Genomic DNA, 24,596 nt, shown 5'->3' with positions numbered 1-24,596 from the left:
ATTACTGGTACCATGTCCGGTGGTCTTATGAGACTAAGATAAACTTGTTTGGCTCAGATGGTGTCCAGCATGTGTGGTGACACCCTGGTGAGAAGTACCAAGAAAATTTTGTCTTGCCTACAGTCAACTACAGCCTACAGCCACAGTACTGGTAGCATCATGGACTGGGGCTGCAGGAGTGCTGCTGGTACTGGGAAGCTGCGGTTCATTGAGGGAAAAATAGATTCCAAGATGTACTGTGACATTTTGAAGCAGAAAATAATGCCCTCCCTTCAGAAACTGGGCCGAACCCCAAACACACCGCCAAAATGACAACAAGAAGAGGAAGGTGAAGGTAATGGAGTGGCCAGGTATGTCTCCAGACCTGAACCCTATTGAGCACCTGTAGGGCATCCTCAAGCAGAAGGTAGAGAAGCACCATGTCTCTAACATCCACCAGCCACGTGGAAAAGGATCCCAGCAACAACCTGTGCGCTCTGGAGGATTAAGGCTGTACTAGATAACAATGGTGCTCACACTAAATATTGACACTTTGGACACAGTGACATGTTCACTTAGGGTGTACTCACTTTTGTTGCCAGTTATTTTGACAATAATGGCTTTATATGGAGTTATTTGCAGAGGACTGTAAGTCTGTACTGCTATTCAAGCTGCACACTAACTACTCTAAACTATATCCAAGTTTCATTTCTATAGTACTGTCCCTTGAGAACATATAATAAAATGTTTGCTGAAATGTGAGGGGTGTACTCACCTTTGTGAGATACTGTGTGTGTATTTATATATATAATTATAATAAGCCAATGAGCACTGAAATAATGCACCGCTTCTAGAGAAATAGTCCCTGCTTTTTTGGGAATGCACATGTGAGGCAGCCGGCGCTGCCATGTTTATCTGTTATCTAATGAGCACAGTGAGATGTGTGTACCTGTGAGCGTCTGAATGTCCCTCTGTTCTCCACAATTAGTCAGAGCCAAGGGATATAACCTCATTGTGTTTGAACATAAAGGGTTAACGGGCTCAAACGAGCGCCGATACGGTGTTCAAACAAGGTAGGAGGAATATTTCCCTGTAATGTCCACTGGATCAGGGCATTACAGACTGATATTCCCTGTGGTGTTTAGACGTTTGAGTTTTTTTATTTTTATTTTCAGCAAATCTCAAGCATTTCTATTTATGAACTTCTCAGAAGTAAACCTTATAGGTGGTCTTTGAGGAAAAGGATGAGTCGTTCCAACTGATAATGTAATGAGAAATACTTGGGCTGATCAGTATCTTACGCTCCAGTGAGTTCACACAATTTCTCAATGTACGTTTAAGATCAACTTTCGCTAAGAGATGTCTTCCCGAGTGTTTCGTGCACATCCAGGTTTGCAGCAAACAAGTTCTTCCCATCATGTATCTGCTATAACGGAAGAAAGTACGTTATAAAATCGTAAAAGAGTTGCTGTTTATACGTAAGTGTAACTAATAAGCTGGCAACCTTGTGGCTATAAATATGGATACATACAGCAGGGGTGGACAAATATTAAGCCAACTGGACATGAATAAAGCTCTAATGTGCTACACAGTGCGAAGGATTTGGTTGCCCAGAACGGTAATTTTGCAGGTAGAGGACACCTCGGCCATAATCGTTATACTATTACATTCATTATGGTGTTTTCTTATCACATATTAGGTTGTATGTCTCTCTTCTACATGCTGAATCCCATTGTTAAAAGCATTTAGATATAGTACAGCGGGCAGAGCCAAAGTGTCCGAAAAAATATTGTGCACTATGGTTAAAGCATCAATGTGGCCTGACCAACATGAAGAACATTTTGTTCCAGGAACAAACACAATTTGTTTTGCGAATGTGGGGAAAAAAAGTTGAGAAAAAAAAAAAAGATTGTGACATCTAGTCTATTGAGCTGTGAGGTCATAGTGAGTAAAAACAGTCCTGGATGTACTTTAGAAGCCCAGTCTTGGATCTAGCTTATTCATTTGTCCACCCCTGATACACACCAAGTTGACAGTTCATTAGGCATGCTGCAAGTGTAGCTAATAAACGGCCAACTTGTCATACATGTATAAGCTAATAACTAACAAGTGGGTAGTTTGTTTTTCCAGACATTTGCCAAAGACAAGGGAGCGCTGTCTCTTTTAAGTAATCTGATAGTGTGCAAGGACAAACCAGGAAAGTTCATTCTAGTCGGTGAGTCTGTTTTCAGGTAATAAATGCATAAATGCATAATGTTAGCACAATAAATTCTATATTTCTGATGGAATTTCCTCAGCCTTTACCTGCAGGTTGGCATGGTGTACAAAGTGTTTTTAAAATGCCTCTTTTACAAAAACTGTATTCGCACCTTAAACCCAAACCAAAATGTCACCCTCTGAATAATTTTTTCCCCCTTTTCCATGGCCACGTCCCCTTTCATGATTACGTGCTCTGATTATTCAGCCCTCTGTATTTGAAGACACATTATTGCATTGAAAAATTGGCATTATGTACAATAATGCGTTGATTGAAGGTGCACTTCTTCGAACATCCTTGCATGATTTATAAATGAGGTTCGATCCTTTTCCCGATGCCGCCATTAAATGTCATTCCCGTTTTTTCGAAGTACTGTAGAAGATGCCTCTATGAATCTCGAGTTCCTATAATAGTTATAAAGCTTATAATATAATACCCTTTTTTTGTGCTAGAATTGTCTCTTGAATGTAATGGATTTTGTACCTGTATTTTTCTAATTCCAATTCCAGTCTTTCTGTACGTGACCGCTTTGTATGGAGGAGTTTGCTCCCAACTGCGATACAATTTATAACAATTTCCAGTCATCAATGTAACACCGAATTTGGGCTCTTGAAGAGCTACATGGCCTCATTAATGTATCATCTCTCTGTTAAAATGATTTAAAAGAAACATCATCCCATAATCAAACATCCGAATATATTTGACGAGGAAACAAACAAAAAAAAAACAGGGAATTTGACGGCATAGTTGCCAAACCCTCTGTTTAAAGCTAATTTGTTACTTTTTTCCAAAATCGTCTGAGTCTTAAGAATCTGGATTCTGCATCCATTTCAAATGGTCATCTTTATTCCTTTGTGTACAAGAATGTATGTCCACTGGCTTTTAAAGCAGTCTTGTTTAAGGGTTACCTTTTTCCGTGTCCTCAAATGAGTTCGTACAACGTGTGCTTGATCTAATTAGTGTCACTCGTACTGTATGACGCCATGCTTGTTACAGCCCTGTTGTCAATGCAGCCTTGCCTTATTGAAACCCTTGTATAGAAAAAGGGTCCCTTTGCCATTACCCTTCTCAACAAGTCCTACGTCATAACACTGTCTGCTGACGCAAATGTTATTCCTTTAACACCTATTAAAGTAACATATAGACATACAGCTGTCTGTCTGGCTTTTTTTTTCTTTTTCTTTTTTGTTGTTATTTTCAATTTCAAGGCCCAGATGGCAGGAGAAAAAGATCTAATGGACTTTTATTAATGTGGAAGAGCTTCAGACACACCGACCTGTGAGAAAGGTGGTAAATCAATTAATGTAGCTGGATATTTTAATATATTTGGCATGAAATATATGTCAAAAGAATATTACTGCAGTATAGCAAGTACAATTTCACCTACATCCAACAATATTTCTTGTACTACATATTGTTTTGATGTTTTCCAGAAATGTAAGCACTTTCCTCCTCAGTGGCAGTGTCCTTTTAGTAGATGCATCATTAGTAATTACATATTTCCTGTTAAACTCTTTATACATGATTTGAATATAAAATATTACATTATCACTAATTCTAAATATCATTACATGTTTTTCACATATAGTTTTACATTTTTTAAGTAAGACATCGTCTGTTCTGGTAAAGCAAACTAGTAACAGGGGAGTGTTTGAATGCCAGTTTGTGAATGGGGGTGAAGCCAGAGGAGGTGAGTGGTGAGGATCAAACACCTATGTGGCATTTCTATTAATGAGTGTTCCCTTCAGCCAAGAGGATAAAAGTGAAAAAACTGAAGCCTCAGGAGAGAGAGATGTACATGCAGTAGTGTGTGTGTGTGTGTGTGTGTGTGTGTGTGTGTGTGTGTGTGTGTGTGTGTGTGTGTGTGTGTGTGTGTGTGTGTTAAATGCTAAAAGGCTCAAAAGTGAAAGTGATTGTGGCACAATAAAGTCAATTCTGTAGCTAATATCTTGTCACCTACCTCCCATTCCTTCCTCTCTTCCATTAGGCTCTCCACAATGACCCAAGGGAGTGGGCTACAAAGACACTTAGTGCATTTTGTGTTCACAATATAAATAGCCTCAAATGGGGGGCTTTCTTCTCTTTCTGGAAATTTCAGCATTAATGAGATCAGTGACATCTTCACACCGTGTGACCTAATATTGTAGTCTAACACACATCGTAACAGTGAATAGTGTCATTCAAATTGTTGCTTTATCTGGTGCTGTGGCTGAACAGAGCATGTAAAACAGATTTAAGGTTAAAAAAAAACACCAGACGTATTTCTGATGGTGAGCCATTACAGTGAACTACATATTACACACCTACTGTACTAGACTATACCATACATATTATACACACCTACTGTATACTAATAATATTAAACACAAACTCTTGTTCTCGATACTGACACAGCTAGTGCTACGGTCACTTTTCCAAGTCTGGTATTTCATAAACAAGGGGGTATGGAGACGGATGATCCGCTGTGGCGACCCTTAACGGGAGCAGCCGACAGAAGCAAAAGAAGACAACTTTCGATAGGCATACATATATACATGCACATAATGTAGATCCATCCATCCATCCAAAAGTATCGGGCCACCTGTTCATAAGTATTGTATGTGATTTTTGAGCACTGTATTACACATTTAGTTTAAAACTCTTATAATTCCCTCCACTATTCTGGGAAGACGTTCCACTAGATTTTGGACTGTGCTTATGGATATTTATAGATATTTGTGTTCATCAGCCACAAGGGTGTTACAAAAGGCAGGTACTGATGTAGGTGAGGTGAAGAGGCCTTGGGTGCAGTCAGCGTTCCGATCATGAGATCAGAGCTCTATAGCAGGACATTTGTGCATAGGGGCAGTGCCATGCTGGAACAGGTTTGGGTTTCCAAGTTCAAGTGAATGCAAAATTTTATTATAGTGCATCTAAAGTCCTATACAACTGAGGGCCTCCAGCTTTGTGGTAACAGTTTGGAAATATATCAGGAAAGGTCAGGTGACCCAATACTTTTGAAATATAGTGTTTATATGTACACACACATACACACACACACACACACACACACACACACACACACACACACACACACACACACATATACACACACAGTGGTGCCCCACTACTACTTATTTTTTTGCATGTTTGTCACACTTTAATGTTTCAGATCAAACTAATTTAAATATTAGTCAAAGATAATACAAGTGAACACAACATGCAGTTTTGAAATGAAGGATTTTCTACTTCTTATTTAAAACTTATTTTAAACTACATGCCCCTGTGTGAAAAAGTGTTTGCCCCCTAAACCTAACAGAGTTTTTTCCCAAAAGTCTTGGGGATCATCAAGATGTTTTCTGCTCAGCAAAGGTTTATGTCTTGGAACTCTGCCATGCAGACCATTTTTGTCCAGTCTCTTTCTTATGGTGGAGTCATGAACACTGACCTTCACTGAGGCAACTGAGGCCTGCAGTTCTTTGGATGTTGTTGTGGGGTCTTTTGTGACCTCTTGGATGAGTCGTCGCTGTGCTGGTAATTTTGGTCGGCTGGCCCACTCCTGAGAAGGTTCTCCACTGTTCCATGTTTTTGCCATTTGTGAATAATGGCTCTCACTCTGTTTCATTGGAGTCCCAAAGCTTTAGAAATGGCTTTATAACCTTTTCCAGACTGATAGATCTCAATTACTTTCTTTCTCATTTGTTTCTGAATTTCTTTGGATCGCGGCATGACGTCTAGCTTTTGAGGATCTTTTGGTCTACTTCACTTTGTCAGGCAGGTCCTATTTAAGAGATTTCTTGATTGTGAACGGGTGTGGCAGTTATCAGGCCTGGGTGTGGCTAGAGAAATTGAACTTGGGTGTGATAAACCACAGTTTTAACAGGGGGGGCAACCCCTTTTTTTTTTTTACACAGGGCCATGTAGTTTTGGATTTTGTTTTCCCTTAATAACAAAAACCTTCATTTAAAAACTGCAGGGTGTGTTCACTCGTGTTGTATTTTACTAATATTTAAATTAGTTTGATGATCTGAAACATTATAGTGTGACAAACATGCAAAAAAAAAAAAAAAAATCACTTTTCACACCACTGCATATATATATATATAAATATATTTACACATACATACAGTGATACATATTGCAACTGTGATGTAATCAGTCCTAAAATTACATAGTGTTAACCACTTCCTGAAAAGCAGGTTAGAGGATCATTAGTTTCCTCAAACTTAGGATCATTAGACCAATCTTTTTTTCTTAATTAGAGAAACATTACTCAAATGGTCACTTTATTAGAAACACTAAATACTAGGCCGAGCATCTCTGCAGTAATCTAAATTCATCAGATCAAGCTTATGCTTACTGCAGCCTCATTCTTTTCCTAGCTGATAAGAAGTGGAACGACAAAATGTTTTTCTGTTGTAGCCCAACATCAAGACTTTACGTGTGTATTATATCACAGCCTTCCTGCGAGCTCGAATCAGTCAGGCCATTTGACCTCCCACACCAACAAAGTTGTCACCTCACTAGTTGTTGTTTTTTATTAATCTTAGGTGAAAAATTTAATTGCTACAGCAGAGAGAAAACACTACAGAAAATACAATAGAACGCTATTAAAACTTAAAAATAAATTCAAATCAAACTATTAAACAAATGTAGTAGTAATGTATACTTCAAATTAAATTATAGTCAGGTGTAGACCTATTTGCATCTATATATATATCAGTAGAACAGGGACCACCACTGACTGAATGCGTGGTGTACCATTTTCACCACAGAACAGACTTTTACACAGTAGTGTGTGTGGCTCTGGCACAATTGTGTATATATATACATTTCTAAATAACATTGTGTTTTTGCTTTTGTTACTTTTAGCTGCTGTTACGAAATTCTGTAACAAAGTGCTGTGGCTTGCATTTCCTGCATACTAAAGTACCTGTTTTTATGTAAGCTTCTACAGAAAGCAGAACTGTTAGAGGTTAGGACAAAACATTTCCCTAATCTCACTATCTTTCCCTAATGTCACTATGTTTATCTGTGATTAAAAAAAATATGGCTCTAAACACACAAACCTTAAACAGTATTAAGGAAATCATTGTAAGATTAAACATCTAATTTTTCTAGGTTTTATTTAGGATTTACCTCATTATTATATAAATTTTTTTTATCCGAATGTTAATAATAATCTGTAGGCAGTCCTGCTAACTGTAGAGTGCAGCGTAGTCACTATTTCGTCACTAGTGTGAAATGGAAATGTGAGTTCATCTAGACAGAACTTGCTGTGATGTGTGTGTGTGTGTGTGTGTGTGTGTGTGTGTGTGTGTGTGTGTGTGTGTGCGTGTGTGCGTGTGCGTGTGAGAATGTGTAGGAAAAAGCTAGACCCTTTTTACACACAGCCACTCTAGTCGAGGAAAAACGGTTTCAAACTTTGTGTTAATCATGTTATCAAGGAAACTCCTGTGCCGTCTTCTAGTGCTACAACTTTTGTCTTCTGTGATCACCAGTAAGATATTTTATTCTCAATTTCAGCTTAGTTTATGATCTGTTTATCGCAAAGCTCTAACTACAGATGCCTCTTAAAATAGTGTTACATTACTAAATAAGATGTCAATTTATACTTATGCTGGTCACAAGCATAATTTGTAATGTTTTTTAAAACAGCTTTGAGAAACCTATTGCATAGATTATTGCATTTATTGTTTGACTATTTTTTATTTGTACTTTTTAGGGTGCCATCTGATGGATGAACATAGTCATGTTTATATTTAGATCAATAGCTGAAAAAAAGACAGACACATTTTAAACTTCTTCAAACTGATATAACTATAGTTCATTAAAATTGTTTCTAAATAGTAGCTTAAATCTATATTTGGTTTCATAGTAAAGAAAATGATTCCCTGTGCTCTTAATTCTACCTATCTGTAAGAAACTGTACTTAAGGATGTAAAGATCAAGCCTTTTCACAAAATATTATGCAATGTGATTGTGTTGATGTTTCATAGTACAATACATCAAGGCATTATGATACATAACTAGCACATAACTATTTAGCCTTTTGGGGGGAACATAAACAATGGGTAAAAAAAAAAAAAAAAGAGTTTCGATTTAGGACGATAATAACATCTTGCTGTATTGCCTTATTGTTTAATGTTGTCATTTTATCAAGCCTGATAGTTTTAAAGTAAGTGTTTTGTTCTAAATTAGTTGTAATTTCTTTATGCATTCCCTCTTTTAATCTGTAGGTGAAGTGAACATTACAGTGTCGAATGGAGAGACTGCCTTTCTACCATGTCCATTTCAATTTCCCATTTCTAACACCTCTATGAAGATTGGTGCAAAGTGGATAAAGGATAAAGCGTTACATTTATGTACATTTTCTATTGAAAATAATACAATTCATGACCATAGCTGCAAACCCCGGTTTAAAGTGAATATAGAAGGACTGGCTATAACAGGTGTTGAAAATAGCGATGCTGGTGTTTACAATTGTGTGATGACCAGAGTAATACCACCACCAGCAGTGGATACATTTACTATCCTGAGGCTTAATGGTAATGATGATTAATTTTCTTTTTATATTTACTTTGACTTTTAAAATGTTTTCTGTTAAGTATTTGTAATGTGTATATGTACAGTATATTCATTCTTACATGTATAAAATACATGCATATTATTATGTTATGTATATGTTAAATAATAATGTTTATCTCAGGAAGCCTGTACAATATACTGTAATGTATGAATTCACAAGCAAATATCACCATGATGTTCTGACTTCAGTGTTGTCTCTCTACTTTCAGTACCATCTCTTACCCTGCAGTGGATAAACACCACTATTGTCAACTGTGTGGAGCTGTTTTGCTCTGTGCAGAGTTTGAAATCACAGCAGGTGAACTTCTCTTGGACTCGAGCAGGTCTTTACCTCCATCATACATCCAGCAATATAAGCAGCACACTGACCCTCTGCAAGCCAAACTGGACAGATGGAGATACGATCAAGTGCCATGCTAATTACTCAAATAAAGTCATAGTCACCAGCATCTCACTTCCATGCAACTTTGGTAAGTCCTTTACCTACTCTCAAATGTAGACATTTATTTTCAATCAAGGTAGATCATCTAAGATATATGATTAAACCAAAAGAAGACAGTTTGGATTTTAGTTCTTTTTAATGTTCACATGACCAATAATTTGCTCACAGATTTGTTCAATAGATATTTCTTCATTACTTGCTCAATCACATGATTTCTCAAAATCTTGCTTCCGCTAACCCAGTGTGCCATTTTTTGTACAATAACATTTTTCGCCGCAGTAGCATTGTGACCACAAACTACGTAAAGAAATCCAAAAACCAACCTGAAGAACTATGACACATGGGTTTTTAGCCTTTTTTTTTTATCTACCACAATTATTAAAAGATTATTTGATTATATGGGTGTAACGGTACATGTATTCATACTGAACTTTTTCGGCACAGGGCTTTTGCATCGTTACACATGTGTACTAAATGCAATCCTTTTTACATGTGGAACATTGTTAAAACTGAGTTCCCTCACGAACATATTAAGTGGCAGACCTCAAGTTTGTTAAGTCTCCGCCTTGCACTTTGAGCCTTGTTTTTTTTTTCTATTTTTTATTCATATTCAACTTGAAAACATACACAACAATGCCAGGGGTATAAAAAAAAAAGAAACTAGTTAGCGCAGTATTACTGTGGCTACTCATTCAGTACCGGAAATACGATTTGTATTGCACCGAAATATAATTAGTAGTCTCACACACACACACACACACACACACACACACACACACACACACAATAAAGTGTATTGCATTAATGTGATTTATTCCATTTTTTAAATATATTATTTTATATATTAAGTAACCAAGCAGGCATTTTATTTAAAATTGTTTTAAAAATGTAAACTGTTGATATTTGAGGTATGTACTGTGACCACGAATTTGTACGGTTACACCCCTATTCGATTGCAATTTTTTATTGCCAGCAACTCAAAAACATGTTTCATAAAAGCGCGCACACACACACACACACACACACACACACACACACACACACACACACACCTTGTTTGCACTAAGCAGTACTGAATATAATTTTTTATATTTTATATTTACATGACATAAATCATTTTATATTTACATTGTATTCAATCGGTCAGATCTACATTCAGCAACGTTATGTGCCCAAAATATGAGGTCAGCTGACTATCTGAACGTATTAAATGATCAGGTTTTCCCATCAGTGGATTTTATCTTTCCTGATATCACATCATATTCCAAAATGCAAATGCCAGGATTGTCAAAGAGTGGTTCTGGAGCACAATATTTCCATATGGATCTTTCCACACCAAGTCCACCTTAACCCCAAGGAGAATCTTTGGGAGGTGCTGAAGAAGACCTTATTAAATGAATGCATTTAGGACAAATTTTTTGGCATTGCCTAAACTTAGTGAAACAATGCCAGAGCGAATGCATGCCATTATCAAAGCAAAGGGCACTTGAATGACAGTTTTTTACAGAGTGTGACCATTTCTGTTCAAGCAGTGTACATATGCAACATATATTATATCATACATATATACATACATGAATGAGAGAATGAATTCCAAGTAGAGTTCCAAAGTCTGACATTGGATGCAAAGTTGTTCGTTTTGGATTATGAATACATTTAACACATAAATAGGACGCACTTAGTATTATGTTGTATTAATTGTTATTTTTGGTATCTGCTCATTTATCTTATCAGTTTTTAAGGAATAATTTTTTAATTGATTGAAAGTTACATAACATTAGAGTAACAAAAAAAGTTTTAAACATTCAAACAACTCAAAGTTAATAACATAATAAAAAACTCTGCCTCCTGTGTGCACGTTACACTACACAGTACACCATATCATTACATAGCATCATTTATACAGTATATTAACCTGTTTAATTTATATAGCTCTGCCGTTTATCATATATTTGATAGAAAACAATTATGTAATATACAATATCATTTCTTCTTCTGTCCACATTTTCTACTACTCTTAATTTTCTAATCAGCTGCACAGTCTATATCTGCATATGTGTATATATATTCACATTGCTTTTAGATTTAAGCTGCCAACTCTGAATAAGGCCCATAGTGAGGGATACAGCGTACAGAGGTTTTGCACATGATACCCACTGTTTTTTTTTTAAATAGTTTGTTTCTCGAAGGATTTATAATTATTACATGTTACATTTTGCTTCCAAAATGAACAGCCCCTGCCTTTGGAGTGAACCGGACAGTCTCTGAGACTTTTTTGTCAACAGTTTAAAGAACACCTCTAAGCGGTGGTTTTTATTTACTTTACGTTAAAAACATTAAATTGAAAATTGTTGGGCTGTGAGAATGAATTTAATTATTATAATACTATTATAATTTTCTTTAATATTCGATATATACATAGCTTGTCTTCTATTTTAGGTCTCATTAAATCAATCAAAAAACATTTTTTATGTCAATTAGTGATTCTTTATGACCTTTTTAAATAGAAAGTGGGGGCAGATATGCATCAGCTGTAGTTAAAAGTATTGAATTGAGTATTGCAGAGCTGTTTAAATGCTGTTTGAACTATTATAATACTATTATAATCTTCTTCTATCATACATACATAAATTGTGTTCTACTTTAGGTCAGTTTACATGAGTCACCAAAAAGTAATTTTTTTCATACATATTTTGTAAACATACTAATACATTTATTTATTGGATACTGGATGTGTGTTAGAACTGCCTTATATAAGACAGACAGTGATAATATTTAGCTCATACTACATTTTATTATACTGTACTATAAACTGTATAGTCATTGTCATGGTTGTAACAGGCCTAATCTCTACTTTCATTACAGCTATGGTTAATAATGTTATAAGTATTACTTGTAATAACAGTAGTTTCTAGTGGAGATTTAATAGTAAATAATTAAAGGCTAAATTATTTAAAAGAACATTGACATAATATTCAACTTTCAGTACATTACAGCTTTTCTTTACAGTATAGAGAAGATATCTGAGATAATCAGAGAGCAAGAATGACTCGGTGAATTCTGAAAATCTTAAAGTGGCTTCTGTTACTTCACCCGCCTTCCTTCACAATTTTTTATTTTCATTTTTTTAAAGGCAATACAAAGAACTGCCTGCCTTTATTTAAAGTGCAGTGTATTTTGATTAAATCTTTGTGTGTGTTGGTGTGTGTTTGTATGTTTCAGGGGGCTGTAAGAAAGGAGAAAAAACAACAAAATTCAAGAAACAATGGATTATCATTGCAGTTATCAGTACATGTGCAGGGCTGCTTTTTCTTTGTGTTCTTGGTTTTGCCATCTTCAAATGTAAGTCCCTTTATTAAACTTAGTATATCAAGTCATCTCATATATTTACAATATACACAATGTGTATAGACAAAAATCTGTTTTTGGGTTTTTTATCCAGTTCACATGAAAGCTTAGGTCATTTAAAGAGGAACTTGTATATTTCCCAAAAACCCACTGCTTTGAATTGCTGACATCGTACTTATGTTTAAATGCCCATAATAAAGGTTAAACACAAAAATCTTTAACACTTCCTAATTAGATGTTAATAGAGAGCATATTTACAGCAGTTAATGCATTTTGGGGAAATTTCTTTTAACATACAAAAATTGTTTCTGTCTCTATGTAAATGGGCAGGTAAGAAACGGGCTGCTGCAAATGGATCTATAGTCTACAGAAATAAAATCTACGAGAACTTCACGTTTTCCACTACTACAATCAACCCAGTTTTAAATCCACAAAATGCTCAGCTTGGTGCCACATCAAATAAAAGAAGTACTACAGGATCTTATCCACAAACAATCAGGCAGACTCAGAGAGAAGAATGCATCTATGAGAACTAACAATTACTAAACAACTGCCATCATAAAATAAGAACCGGATCCAGTGTTGGCCTCTGCATTATGTTGTATTTATGACTAGTCACTAGTTTATCACTGGGGTCACGCTATTATATTGTATTTAATAGAAGCAGACCTAGACTACTAGTGTCATCTCTGTTCAGTGGTTTTGTAAATAAATGTAAATAAATGGCAAATGCTGCACAACCTGGGTCCTTGCAATTTTGTTGCAACATTTTCAGGACATAGCTCTTCACAGCATTTGTGGTTTAAATAAAAAGACCACAGTGTTTCTTGAATGATTAACAAAGTGCAAAGTAATATAAAGTAATAGTTTCATACACGTTATATTTAGATGTAAATGTATTAACATAATGAAAAATTAAACAATTTCCAATGCAACTTACAAGGGTATGAGCAAACAGTTTAATGTTATCATGGACCATGGTTATCATAGACACAAATAAATAATTTACACTGTACAAAAACTTTATAGAGACAGTGCTATCCATTCTATTATTGGTCTATCACTGCAGTAATCTATAATTAAAATCTATTCCATAAAAGAAATGATATATAAATCTATTAAAAATAAACAGCTTCCACTTCCGGTTTTGACGATGTGAGAGAGAGCAGCAGGGACGAGGACCTCCCAACCACACTCCTTTCAAACCTGTTAAAGCGTCTTCTTTTTTTTAAATCTAATTGCTTCACGATATAAAATATAAGATCTACACTTAATTCGGTAGGAGAAATGAGCAACTTGAAGCAGAAGCAAGGTACTGCACCAGCAACACGATCAGGTGCAACTATAGCGGCCAAGTTAGCAATCATGGTGTCTAACGAAACTGCTAACAGCAAGGATTCACCTGTTAAAGACAACACAGACAATTTGTCGATGAGTCAGCTAATCTCCGAACTGGCAAAACAACGGGCCAGTTTAAAGGAGGACATGGCAAGTTTAAATTATGATTCAATCCAGCCGTTGCAAGCCTTTCTTGACACGTTAAGGGAGACAGTAAGCTCGTTTCAGCATCGACTCACGTCCACTGAAGTTTTAGCTGGTGAAAACTTTGAAAGGTTGGTCGCAGCGGAAGCGACGATTAAGGCAGTGAAGATGGAAAAGACCCCCTTAGATTCGTATCAGGGTTGATTAAAGAAACTATGTAGAGCGTGTTTGTCCTCCTGAACTTGAGCGTGCACATCGCGCGCTTCGCCCCAAACCTGGTGCAGGACAATCTCCAAGACCATTCATTGTCTGCTTCCACCGATTTCAGGAAAAGGAGAGGGCACTGCACTGGGCCAGGCGACATGATATTAAATACAATGTAGTATTTAATAGTGTCACTGAGGCTGTATACGTAGGTGGGAACAAGCATAGGGAGTATTATGGGAGGTTTGGTTTTGCGTTTCGTTTATTTTAAGAAGTTTTGTTTTATGTTATGTCTTCAGAAGTTCTTAACGGTGAGGAAACTTGTATTGCTGAGTGCTGTTTTTGAATGTTTAAATTTATATTTGCACATGGCTAATAAGGCCGATTTAGCTAAATTTCCTGGGGGGTCAAAAGTTAGATTTGTTAGCTGGAATGTAAAAGGCCTAAATGGCCCAACCAAAAGGGGCAAGATTTTGGCATATTTAAGAAAATTAAAATCTGAAATAATATTTCTACAGGAAACCCACCTACGTATTAACGACCAGTTTAGACTCAGGAAATCATGGGTGGGACAGATTTTTCACTCTAATTTTGACTCTAAAGCACGGGGCACTGCCATTTTGATACACAGAAACATTCAATTTACGGTCTCTGCTTTTATTACGGATCCCCAGGGTAGATATGTTATAGTCTATGGGAGTTTGTATCATGTTCCTGTCTTATTAGTTAACATATATGCCCCCAACTGGGATGATGTGAGTTTTATTAATAAGCTTGTTTCTATTCTGCCAGATCTTAACTTCCATCTTATGATATTTGGTGGTGATATGAATACTGTTATAGGTCCACCCCTCGATCATTCTAACCCCAGGTCATTATCCCATTCTAAGATGGCCCAAGCCTTATCCACATTCTTTGATCAAGTGGGAGCCGTTAATCCTTGGCGATTTCTGTTCCCACGCAGTAAAGCATACTCCTATTTCTCGCAAGTACACCGCTCCTATTCAAGAATCGATTACTTCTTTATAAATAAAGCTCTCCTTCCTTCTGTTAAACAAATCGATTATTTACCTCTTGTGGAATCAGATCATGCTCCTGTGCAATTAGATCTCATTTGCAATCTGAGGTACAATGAGTGGCCTCTTTGGAGACTGAATACGTCCTTGTTATCAGACCCTAAATTCTGTACATTCGTAACTACGGCCATAGATAACTTCTTACTACATAACAGATCAGAATCTATATCAGCATCTACATTGTGGGAAACACTTAAAGTAGTCATGAGGGGAGAAATAATCTCATATACTTCAACCCTTAATAAAAAGCGTAAACTAAAATTGGACAATTTAAATGACTCTATTAGAAGACTGGATTGCCTCTATTCTGTGTCCCCCTCACCAGAACTTTATAAGGAAAGGTTGAGCCTTCAAGTTCAATATAACCTGCTCTCAACAAATAAAACTGAATGGTGCTTATTACGTGCTAGAGGGTATATATATATATATATATATATATATATATATATATATATATATATATATATATATATATATATATATATATATGAACATGGGGAAAAGGCAGGTCGACTTTTAGCCTACCAATTAAAATCTAAAGCTGCCTCTCAAATTATACCTCAAATTTAAAACGGTGATGATTTAATCGTTAATCCCATTGAAATTAATACAACCTTTAGGAACTACTTTTTAGATTTATATGCGTCTGAAAGCCCAACATTAAACTCTGGAATGCTGGAATTTTTGGACAGTATAGATATACCCACTCTTGATTCAGTGCAGAAAACCTATTTGGAGGGAAATGTACAAATTGAGGAAATTCTAAATGCTATTACATTAATGCAAAACAAAAAAAACCCTGGCCCAGATGGCTTCCCAATAGATTTTTACAAAAAAATTGCAACTAAATTAGCCCCTATTCTCCTTGATATGTTTGAGGACTCTTTTGTAAGGGGAAGCTTGCCGCAAACTTTGAACGAGGCGAACATAAATCTATTGTTAAAACCTGGCAAAGATCCCCTAAAATGTAATTCTTACAGGCCAATATCACTCCTTAACGCTGATACTAAGATCTTGTCAAAAATCCTTGCCTTGCCTTTAGATACAGTAATAGGGAATTTAATTTCAAGTGACCAAACGGGTTTTGTCAGAGGTTGTCATTCTTTTAGTAATATTCGGAGACTGCTGGGGGTAATCCACTCATCTGAACTTGCTCAGGTTGTTATTTCACTAGACGCCGAAAAAGCGTTTGAAAGGTTTAAGTGGAAGTATTTATTCTCGGTGCTGGAAAGATTCGGCTTTGGAACATATTTTCTCTCACTGGATAAGTTATTATACTTCTCTCCTGTGGCGTCGATAATTACAAATGGGGTACGTTCAAAGTCTTTTCCTCTATCAAGGGGTACAAGACAAGGGTGCCCTCTTAGCCCTTTACTTTTTACATTAGCCATCGAACCCCTATCCACAGCGTTAAGATGCTCAAAACATTTTACCGGCATTAGCAGTAGAAACATAGAACATAGGGTGTCTTTTTTTGCTGATGATATGTTGTTGTACCTTTCGGACCCAATTGTAGGTATTCCACAAGTAGTTAAGATTTTTAATCAATTTGGAGAATTCTCAGGTTATAGATTAAATTTCTCAAAAAGTGTTTGTTTTCCCGTAAACAGTAGGGGCCTCCAAATTTCAGGGAATGATATTCTGTTTTAATTGTCTGTATCAGGTTTTAAATACCTAGGGATAAATATTTCACAGGGTTTTCCTAATCTTTACAAAGAAAACTTTGCTTCTTTAATTGACAAGTTAAAACTTGATCTCAAAAAAATGAAACCTGCTGTTTCTTCCCCTTGCAGGAAGAATTAATTGTGTAAAAATGAACGTTTTACCGAGGCTCTTATACTTGTTTCAATGTGTCCTAGTCTTTTTACCCAAATCCTTTTTTCAGAACTTAGACAGCCTAATCTCGTCATTTATATGGGGTGGGAAAACACCTAGGATTCGGAAGGAATTTCTCCATAGACAAAAAATTCAAGGGGGATTAGCACTACCTAATTTCAGATACTATTATTGGGCTGCAAATATTTCAAAAGTACTCTATTGGCTTCATAACCCCAATGATGTGTGGTGCATTTCAGAAGCGTATTCTTGTACCTCTTCATCCCTCCCTGCTTTAGCTTTATCCAAAATGCCCCTTTGTATTTCATCATACATGCAATGCCCAGTTGTAGCTAATACCCTCAGGATCTGGTTTCAATTCAGGCAGTGTTTTGGTTTTAGAGACTTCTCCATAGCCGGCCCTATATGCAAGAACCACCTATTCCTTCCAGGTCAACTGGACTCAGTTTTCAGTCAGTGGCAACAGTCGGGTCTTGTCAGATTTAGTGATCTTTTTATAGATAATGTTTTTGCCTCATTCTCAGCTCTCTCTTCAAAATACAGTCTGCCAAGATCACACTTGTTTAGATATTTTCAAGTTCGTCATCTAATCCAAAACCACTGTCCCACATATCCCTCCGCTCCTTCTAGTGCGGGAATGGATGCAGTTTTAAATATTTCAATACACTTGAAGGGAGTAATTTCTAATGTTTATAACACTTTAATGTCAATAAAAAATATAGATTTGAACAAAATCCATGCGGAATGGACAAGAGATTTAGGAGTTGACATATCAGAGGAAACCTGGAAAAATGCATTATTCAGGGTGAATAGGGCGACCTCCTGCACTCGTTTAGGCTTGATTCAGTTCAAGGTCCTCCATAGACTCTACTACAGCAAGGTTAAGCTGTCCAAGATTTACACCAATGTAAATGACGCGTGTGAGCATTGTTGCTCTGCTGGGGCAGATTTGGCTCATATGTTTTGGACTTGCCCCAGACTGTTTGATTACTGGACAACTATATTTAAAATCCTGTCTGAGGCATATATTAGGGATATTAAGCCTTGTTTTGAAATGGCAATTTTTGGAGTACCTGAGCAAGGTACGGTCATGCCCAGGAAATGTCAAGATGCTTGTGCTTTTGCGTGTCTTCTGGGAAGAATATTACTCGATTGGAAATCAAATAAACCACCTTTAGTCTCACTCTGGCTTAAAGATCTGATGCTATTTTTGGAGTTGGAAAAAATTAAACACTCATCTTAGAGGATCCACCAAACTTTTCTATTTAGTATGGACTCCAATGATCTCATATTTTGGAAAGGGTGTAGCATTTCCCCCAAATTGAGTTGTAAGGCTTGTGCGTATTGTAACAGGTAATGTTGACAGATGCAAGGTGCAATGGGCCAACAATGTTGTTCAGTATTTCCTCATTGTTTATGTCTTAACTTTGTGATTTTGTGAGGTGGGTTTTTTTTTTTTTTTTTTGTGGTTGGGTAGGGGGGATTGTTGAAAAAATTGTAGGGGAGGGAGGAAAAATAAAGAAATAAAGGGGGGAGGAAAATAAAAAAAAATAATAATAAAATGAACAGCTTGTTTAATTAAAGGTGCATTAGTAAATATTGATCAAGATTATGTGTGTTGAAGTTTAGCAGTTGAAGTTTAACAATACTGGGCTTTATGTAAGTTTTGATCCCACCCTCATTCTTACCAATGTATATACTTACTATTTCAGTATCTGTGGAGCTCAGGGAGTTCAGCAAAAGTTTGCATTACCAGTATTACCACTGGCAGCACCTTTATGTCATGCAGTAGGCTGTTTATTAAGCATATGGTCTAATCTGATGAGTCATATATAAAAGCCCCTATCATTGTTAGCAGTGAATAATGTACGCTAGTTTATGTCAGGGGATAAGCATCAGCAGATGGATACAGCATTGCTCATATCTTAGCAGATGTCCATTTATTGCACTTGATAATTTATTACGTCATTACATTTCACATCTCCAGTTTTTGAATCATTTTTAGGGGTACCCTTTCACAAGCTACACTCAATGCTGCATTTCATAACACTATGGGAACATTCTTTGTTAGACCGGTTGTAAAACATGTGTCAAACACGCCAAGATTTTGCCTTATATAACCTCGGTGGGTGACATCATCTGAATGCGCATGAAGTAGAAACACCTTCAGGTTTCTTTGTCTTCAGAGACCACACTGTGTGTGTGCTGTGTGTTCAGCATGCACTGTTTAAAAAGCAAACAAACAAAAATTATATATATATATATATATATATATATATATATATATATATATATATATATATATATATACCAGTATATAAATCATATCTAGCAAGCACACCCTACTCTTGTGCTCTCGCCAATTCACTATTTCCCTGTGCCCGTTTCCCGCCTCTGGGTGTACCTCACATGATGAGAAATGGGAAGTACTCGAGGTGGTGACTCGTGTGGTGTCAAGGCTTAAGACTGGCCACGGGAGCAAGAGAACCCCACACACTACAACCTGGACGACAGATTTCTGGTGGCCAGGTGGCGGGACCCTAACGTCAACCCCTCCTATTTTATCCCCCCCGATCTCCATAGTGAGCTACACTATATTGCCAAAGTATTGGGTCACCTCACTTTTCCTGCTATATATGTTTTTTTCCTAAACTGTTAACACAAAGCTGGGGGCACTCAAATGTATAGGACATCTTTGGAAACCCAAATCTGTTCCAGCATGGCAATGCCCCTGTGCAAAAAGCGAGCTCCTTGAAGATATGCTCCTTCACATGCTTTGGAGAGGAAGATCTTGAGTTGCCTGCTATAGAGCTATGATCCTTACTAAACACCTTTGCGATAAATTGGAATGTTGACTGCACCCCAGGCCTTCTCACCTACATCAGTACCTGACTTTCGTAATACCCTTGTGGCTGAGGAACACCACTATCCATTAGCACACTCCAAAATCTGGTGGAACAGCTTTCCAGAAGAGTGAAGAGAATTAAAAGAGCAAATTGGGACTAAATGTGAAATGCAGTGGTCAAAAATCACCTACCATACTTATGACCAGGTGACCCAATACTTTTGCCAATATAGTGTATCTGGCTCATAGAGTAAGCCATATTCTTCTGACATATTTGTGCCCAAAGTTTCAATTTATTTGACTATCATGGGTGCAAGGGTACAGGGGTATACAATGATGTTCCAGGTAAAATAGACGCTTAAATGCTATCTCTCTCCTGACAGTGTGTCATGGCTTAGAAGCCACCCTCCCCACCAAGCCATGCAGATCTACATCTGCACTGGTGGGAAAGGTGTTCCAGGCAGCAAGCCACCAGGGTGGTTTTGCAGGTGTACCAGCTAACCTGCAGAAGGACATGAGAACGGACGGGGGAATTAGTGAGGAGGCGTTTTCAGAGCTATGCCAAGCCATGGATGTGTCTCTCTTTGCACCCAAGCAAATAGTGGAGACATCTGTGACTCAATCTTATGGGCATCAGGGATAGGAATGAGGTGCTTCTCCTAGATGGCCCCGTGTTACCTTCTAGTCTATTTGCGACTCTGTTGATACAATTGTCAGTAGGTTCTTGGAGGCCTCCCCTATAAATTCTCCCCCTCAGTGTTCAGGTGTCAGGGGCTGTGGCTGCGGCCACCCATAATATTTTTTGTCCAAGAAGACATCCGAGGGTTGTTCACCCAGGACCATGGGAGTGTGTCCCCTCAGGGAGGGGCATGAGACATTCTCTCTCAAGGGACTGCTGTACTATACTTGCAAACACTGTTTTTTTTAGTGGGGTAGTGGTCTCTAGCGAAAATGTTATATGTTTGGTTGCCTCCTGACACGTTTCAGGACACTGAACACCTAATCTCCCTCAGTAAAGCGTAGTGTCAAAACGAGTGCACCTTCAGAGAAACTGGCAATAAGAAAACTACTACTGCTTGTAATTTTCCACAAACTAATTCCGTGCATTTATCTCCAGCTTGTGCTCCACTACCTACTCTACGCAGCCACTGCTGACTTTTTGTACGCACTGTATAAAAATAAAAATACAAAAATCAATTTCAAAGTACTTTTAAAAATGGCAACTGCACTGTACGGTGTTTTATTTGTTTTATTTTAAAATGGCCCCAAACTTTCTGTCATTTTCTTTGGCCTGAATGTTCTCCTCGCCCCTCTATGTTTTCTCTCGGTTGCTCCATTTTTTATTCTGCAGCATCTACTGTTTTTACCTGTTCAGGGCGCTCCAGAGTTTAGCTGGTGGTGCGTCAGTAATAATGGTCCATGGGAAACACAATGCTCTGTGTATAGTTAAATGGACTAAATAAAGCTTTGAGGCAAATTATTTGTCTCTATGAATTTTTGTAATCAAATTACTTAAGGAATCGTTTTAGCCCTACACTTAAGTAACCCGAGACATTTTTGATAGTCGGCATGCCCCCTAGCATTAGCATTTTAGCATCACCTGTGGTGTTGCAATTGATGCACTCTGATTGACAGCCAAGTAATAACATGAAATTTGGCTCATACCAATGTTGATTCTAATATTTATGTATTACTTTTTGTTGTTTTAAGAGCGTAGTGTGATTTCTTTTTTTTTTCTTTGCTCAATGTAAAAGTAACTAGACACTTACTAATTTCAAACATTTTTTTACTTGGTTGGGATATCAATAGAGGTGCTCAGGAAAGCCAGCCTTTGGGCTTGATTTGGAAGATTTTTGGGGACCACCTGTAAGACAAACCCAAAGTATGATTTGGGGCCAATTCATATTGACATATTGATATTCAGCTATTGATGGAGTTTTTCACGGAGAGGCCGGCTGACCCAAAGACAAACACGCCACAGAGGACATTGATCTGTCTGCCAGTCCTTTGGAGGATGTCACTCTGCCATTTTGCACTGCGGAAGGCATTGCTCCAACAACCTGCTTTTGAACCGCTCTACTGAAGATCTCACTTATCCTGCTGGTCCTGTGGAGGACGTCACCCCCAGCCCACAAAGAAACACACCAGGAGCCGTAGAATAAAAAAAGTGCAAAAGTTGAAGTTTTCTTAGTATTGTTGTGTCAAGTAGTGTGGTGGAGCCTTTTATTGTCATTTCAACCATATACTGTGTTGTACACAGTGAAATGAAACAATGTTCCCCCAGGACCAAGGTGCTACTTCAGACAACAAAAAAAGGAGCACAGAAGTACACAAAGCTCAACCCTAACCAACTAACAACATTTAGTGCAAACAAAAAGGAACAACTAATGCAAGTAGTCAGTGACTGTTAAAACAGTAAACACAGTGACACTGTATCATCGACCAGTATGGTACAGAAGATGGAATGCAAATGGAATGTCCATATAAAAATAAATACTAGCAGCAGAAAAATTTGCAAATTTTTCACAACGTGTCCTTCTAAAGTCAACAACCACCTATTTTGTTGATCTACATTCAGAGACAGGATGTTGTTTGAATAAAACTCTGTTAACCCCGTACTTTACCTTTGTAGGCTGACTCATCTTTCTTGCTGATAAGATACACCACAGTCGTGACATCAGCAAACATGATGATGTGATTCGAGATGTGCATTGCTACACAGTCAAGCATCAGCAGGGTGAACAGCAGGGGACTGAGCACACAGCCCTGGGGGCACCAGTGCTCAGTGAGATGGTTTTAGAGGTGCTGTTCATGATCCAGATTGCCCGAGGTCTTTGATTAAAAAGCTCATGATCCAGTTACAGAGGGAGGTGTTGAGAACAGGCTCAGCTTTCCAATCAGTTGCTGAGAAATGATAGTGTTGAATGCTGAGCTGAAGTCTATGAACAGCAGTCATACATATAAGTCTTTGTGTTCCAGGTCACTGAGGGCTAGGTGGAGTGTGGTGAAGATGGCGTTGTTGGTGCAGCGGTTTGGGAGGTATGTGAACTGCAGTGGGGGCAATTTTATAAATTTCAATTTTATAAATTATCTGCACTTATATCCACTTTCCTTATTATCATGTAACATTTAATTTGTATAATATATTTTGTAAATAAAGTCAACTCCTTTGACCTTGATTCTGCTTAAGGTTTTGTATTGTTTGCCTGCTCCTTTCACACAATTCCTGCAGTTGCATCCATCTCAACCCCCTTCACTCCTGTTACATGACTTCATACCACTGTCAGCAACTGGCAGTGTTCAAATTACAAATTTAAAAGTCTTTCACAAGTTCATATATTCCTAGTATATTATCTTGCTACATGATGACGTTTCTCCAAAATAGATTGGATGCATTCCTCTGTAAATTGGCAGACAAAATGTTTCTATACTATTCCAAGTTCATTCAGCTGCTACCATCATAGCAGTAACATCAATAAAAATCCTGTTTAGAGTAAGCACACATTTCTTTTTTTTAGAGTAAACACAATTTTACAAGTCTTCATTTTTCTAGCAGAAGCAAACATTAACCTCATAAACTCGTTTTTTTCCCCTGTGCATTAGGGTTTTCCTGGTGATTTAAAATTAAAGCAGATTGCGTGTTTTTGTGCAAAGTCTATGGGACAGAAAATGCAACAGTATAAATGGTGACTGTTTTGGCTGACCTTTCCAGAAAATCAATTTCTTCTCCCCTATCAGCCATTGTGTATTCCAAAATGGATTCATTATTTTCCTCAAAATTCTACAAAAAAATACCCCTACTGACAATCTGAAAGAAGTTTGTTTAAAATCTATGCAAATTTATTTAAAAAAAATACAAATAAAACCTGAAAAAAATCACATGTACATAAGTATTTACAGCTTTTGCCATGACACATTGTGTTTCCACTGATCATCCTTGAGATCAGGTCTAAATTCAGTTGATTGGACATGATATGGAAAGGCACACACAGTTATCATTTAATGTCAGAGCACCAAACCGTGAAGTCCAAGAAATAGTCTGTAGACCTCTGAGACGGGATTGTATCAAGGCACAGATCAGGGAAAGGGTACAGAAAGTTTCTGCAGCATTAAAAGTCCTTAAGAGGGAGATTTGGAACCACCATGACTCTTCCTATAGTGGGCCACATGGCCAAACTGAGCGATCTGGTAGAAGGGCCTTAGTCAGGGAGGTGACCAAAAGCCAGATGGTCACTTTGTAAGAGCTCCAGCATTTCTCTGTGGAAAGAGGAGAACTTTCCAGAAAAACAACCATCTCTGCACCACTCCACCGATCAGGCCTGTATGGTAGAGTGGCCAGACAGAAGCCACTCTTTAGTAAAAAGCCCATGACAGCACACCTGGAGTTTGCCAAAAGGCATTTAAAAGAACTCTTAGATCATAAGAAACAACATTCTCTGGTCTGATGAAACAAAGATAGAACTCCTTAGCCTGAATGCCAAGCGTCATGTCTGGAGGAAACCAGGCACCACTCATCACTTGGCCAATACCATCCCTACAGTAAAGCATGGTGGTGGCAGC

The 24,596-nt window shown here is 37.4% G+C and overlaps 1 protein-coding gene across 1 annotated transcript; it reads left to right on the top strand.

The window, feature by feature from the left end:
* Positions 1-419: 419 nt before the first annotated feature.
* Positions 420-13,394, top strand: LOC124393557. The gene is made up of 5 exons (XM_046861469.1): positions 420-469; positions 2,097-2,194; positions 9,013-9,273; positions 12,468-12,587; positions 12,924-13,394. The coding sequence occupies exons 1-5, from the start codon at positions 420-422 to the stop codon at positions 13,127-13,129; spliced, it is 735 nt and encodes a 244-aa protein (XP_046717425.1). The 3' UTR covers positions 13,130-13,394.
* The last annotated feature ends 11,202 nt before the right edge of the window (positions 13,395-24,596 follow it).

Source organism: Silurus meridionalis, chromosome 11, assembly GCF_014805685.1.
Source record: "Silurus meridionalis isolate SWU-2019-XX chromosome 11, ASM1480568v1, whole genome shotgun sequence".
NCBI classification, from domain to species: domain Eukaryota; kingdom Metazoa; phylum Chordata; class Actinopteri; order Siluriformes; family Siluridae; genus Silurus; species Silurus meridionalis.
This window is presented reverse-complemented; position numbering and strand designations above follow the sequence as displayed.

Coding starts and splice junctions, on each gene's coding strand:
- LOC124393557 (XM_046861469.1), top strand. CDS start 420: ATGTCTCTAACATCCACCAGCCACGTGGAAAAGGATCCCAGCAACAAC. Junction 2,195..9,012: donor AGGAAAGTTCATTCTAGTCG/GTGAGTCTGTTT, acceptor CTCTACTTTCAG/TACCATCTCTTACCCTGCAG. Junction 9,274..12,467: donor CTCACTTCCATGCAACTTTG/GTAAGTCCTTTA, acceptor TGTATGTTTCAG/GGGGCTGTAAGAAAGGAGAA.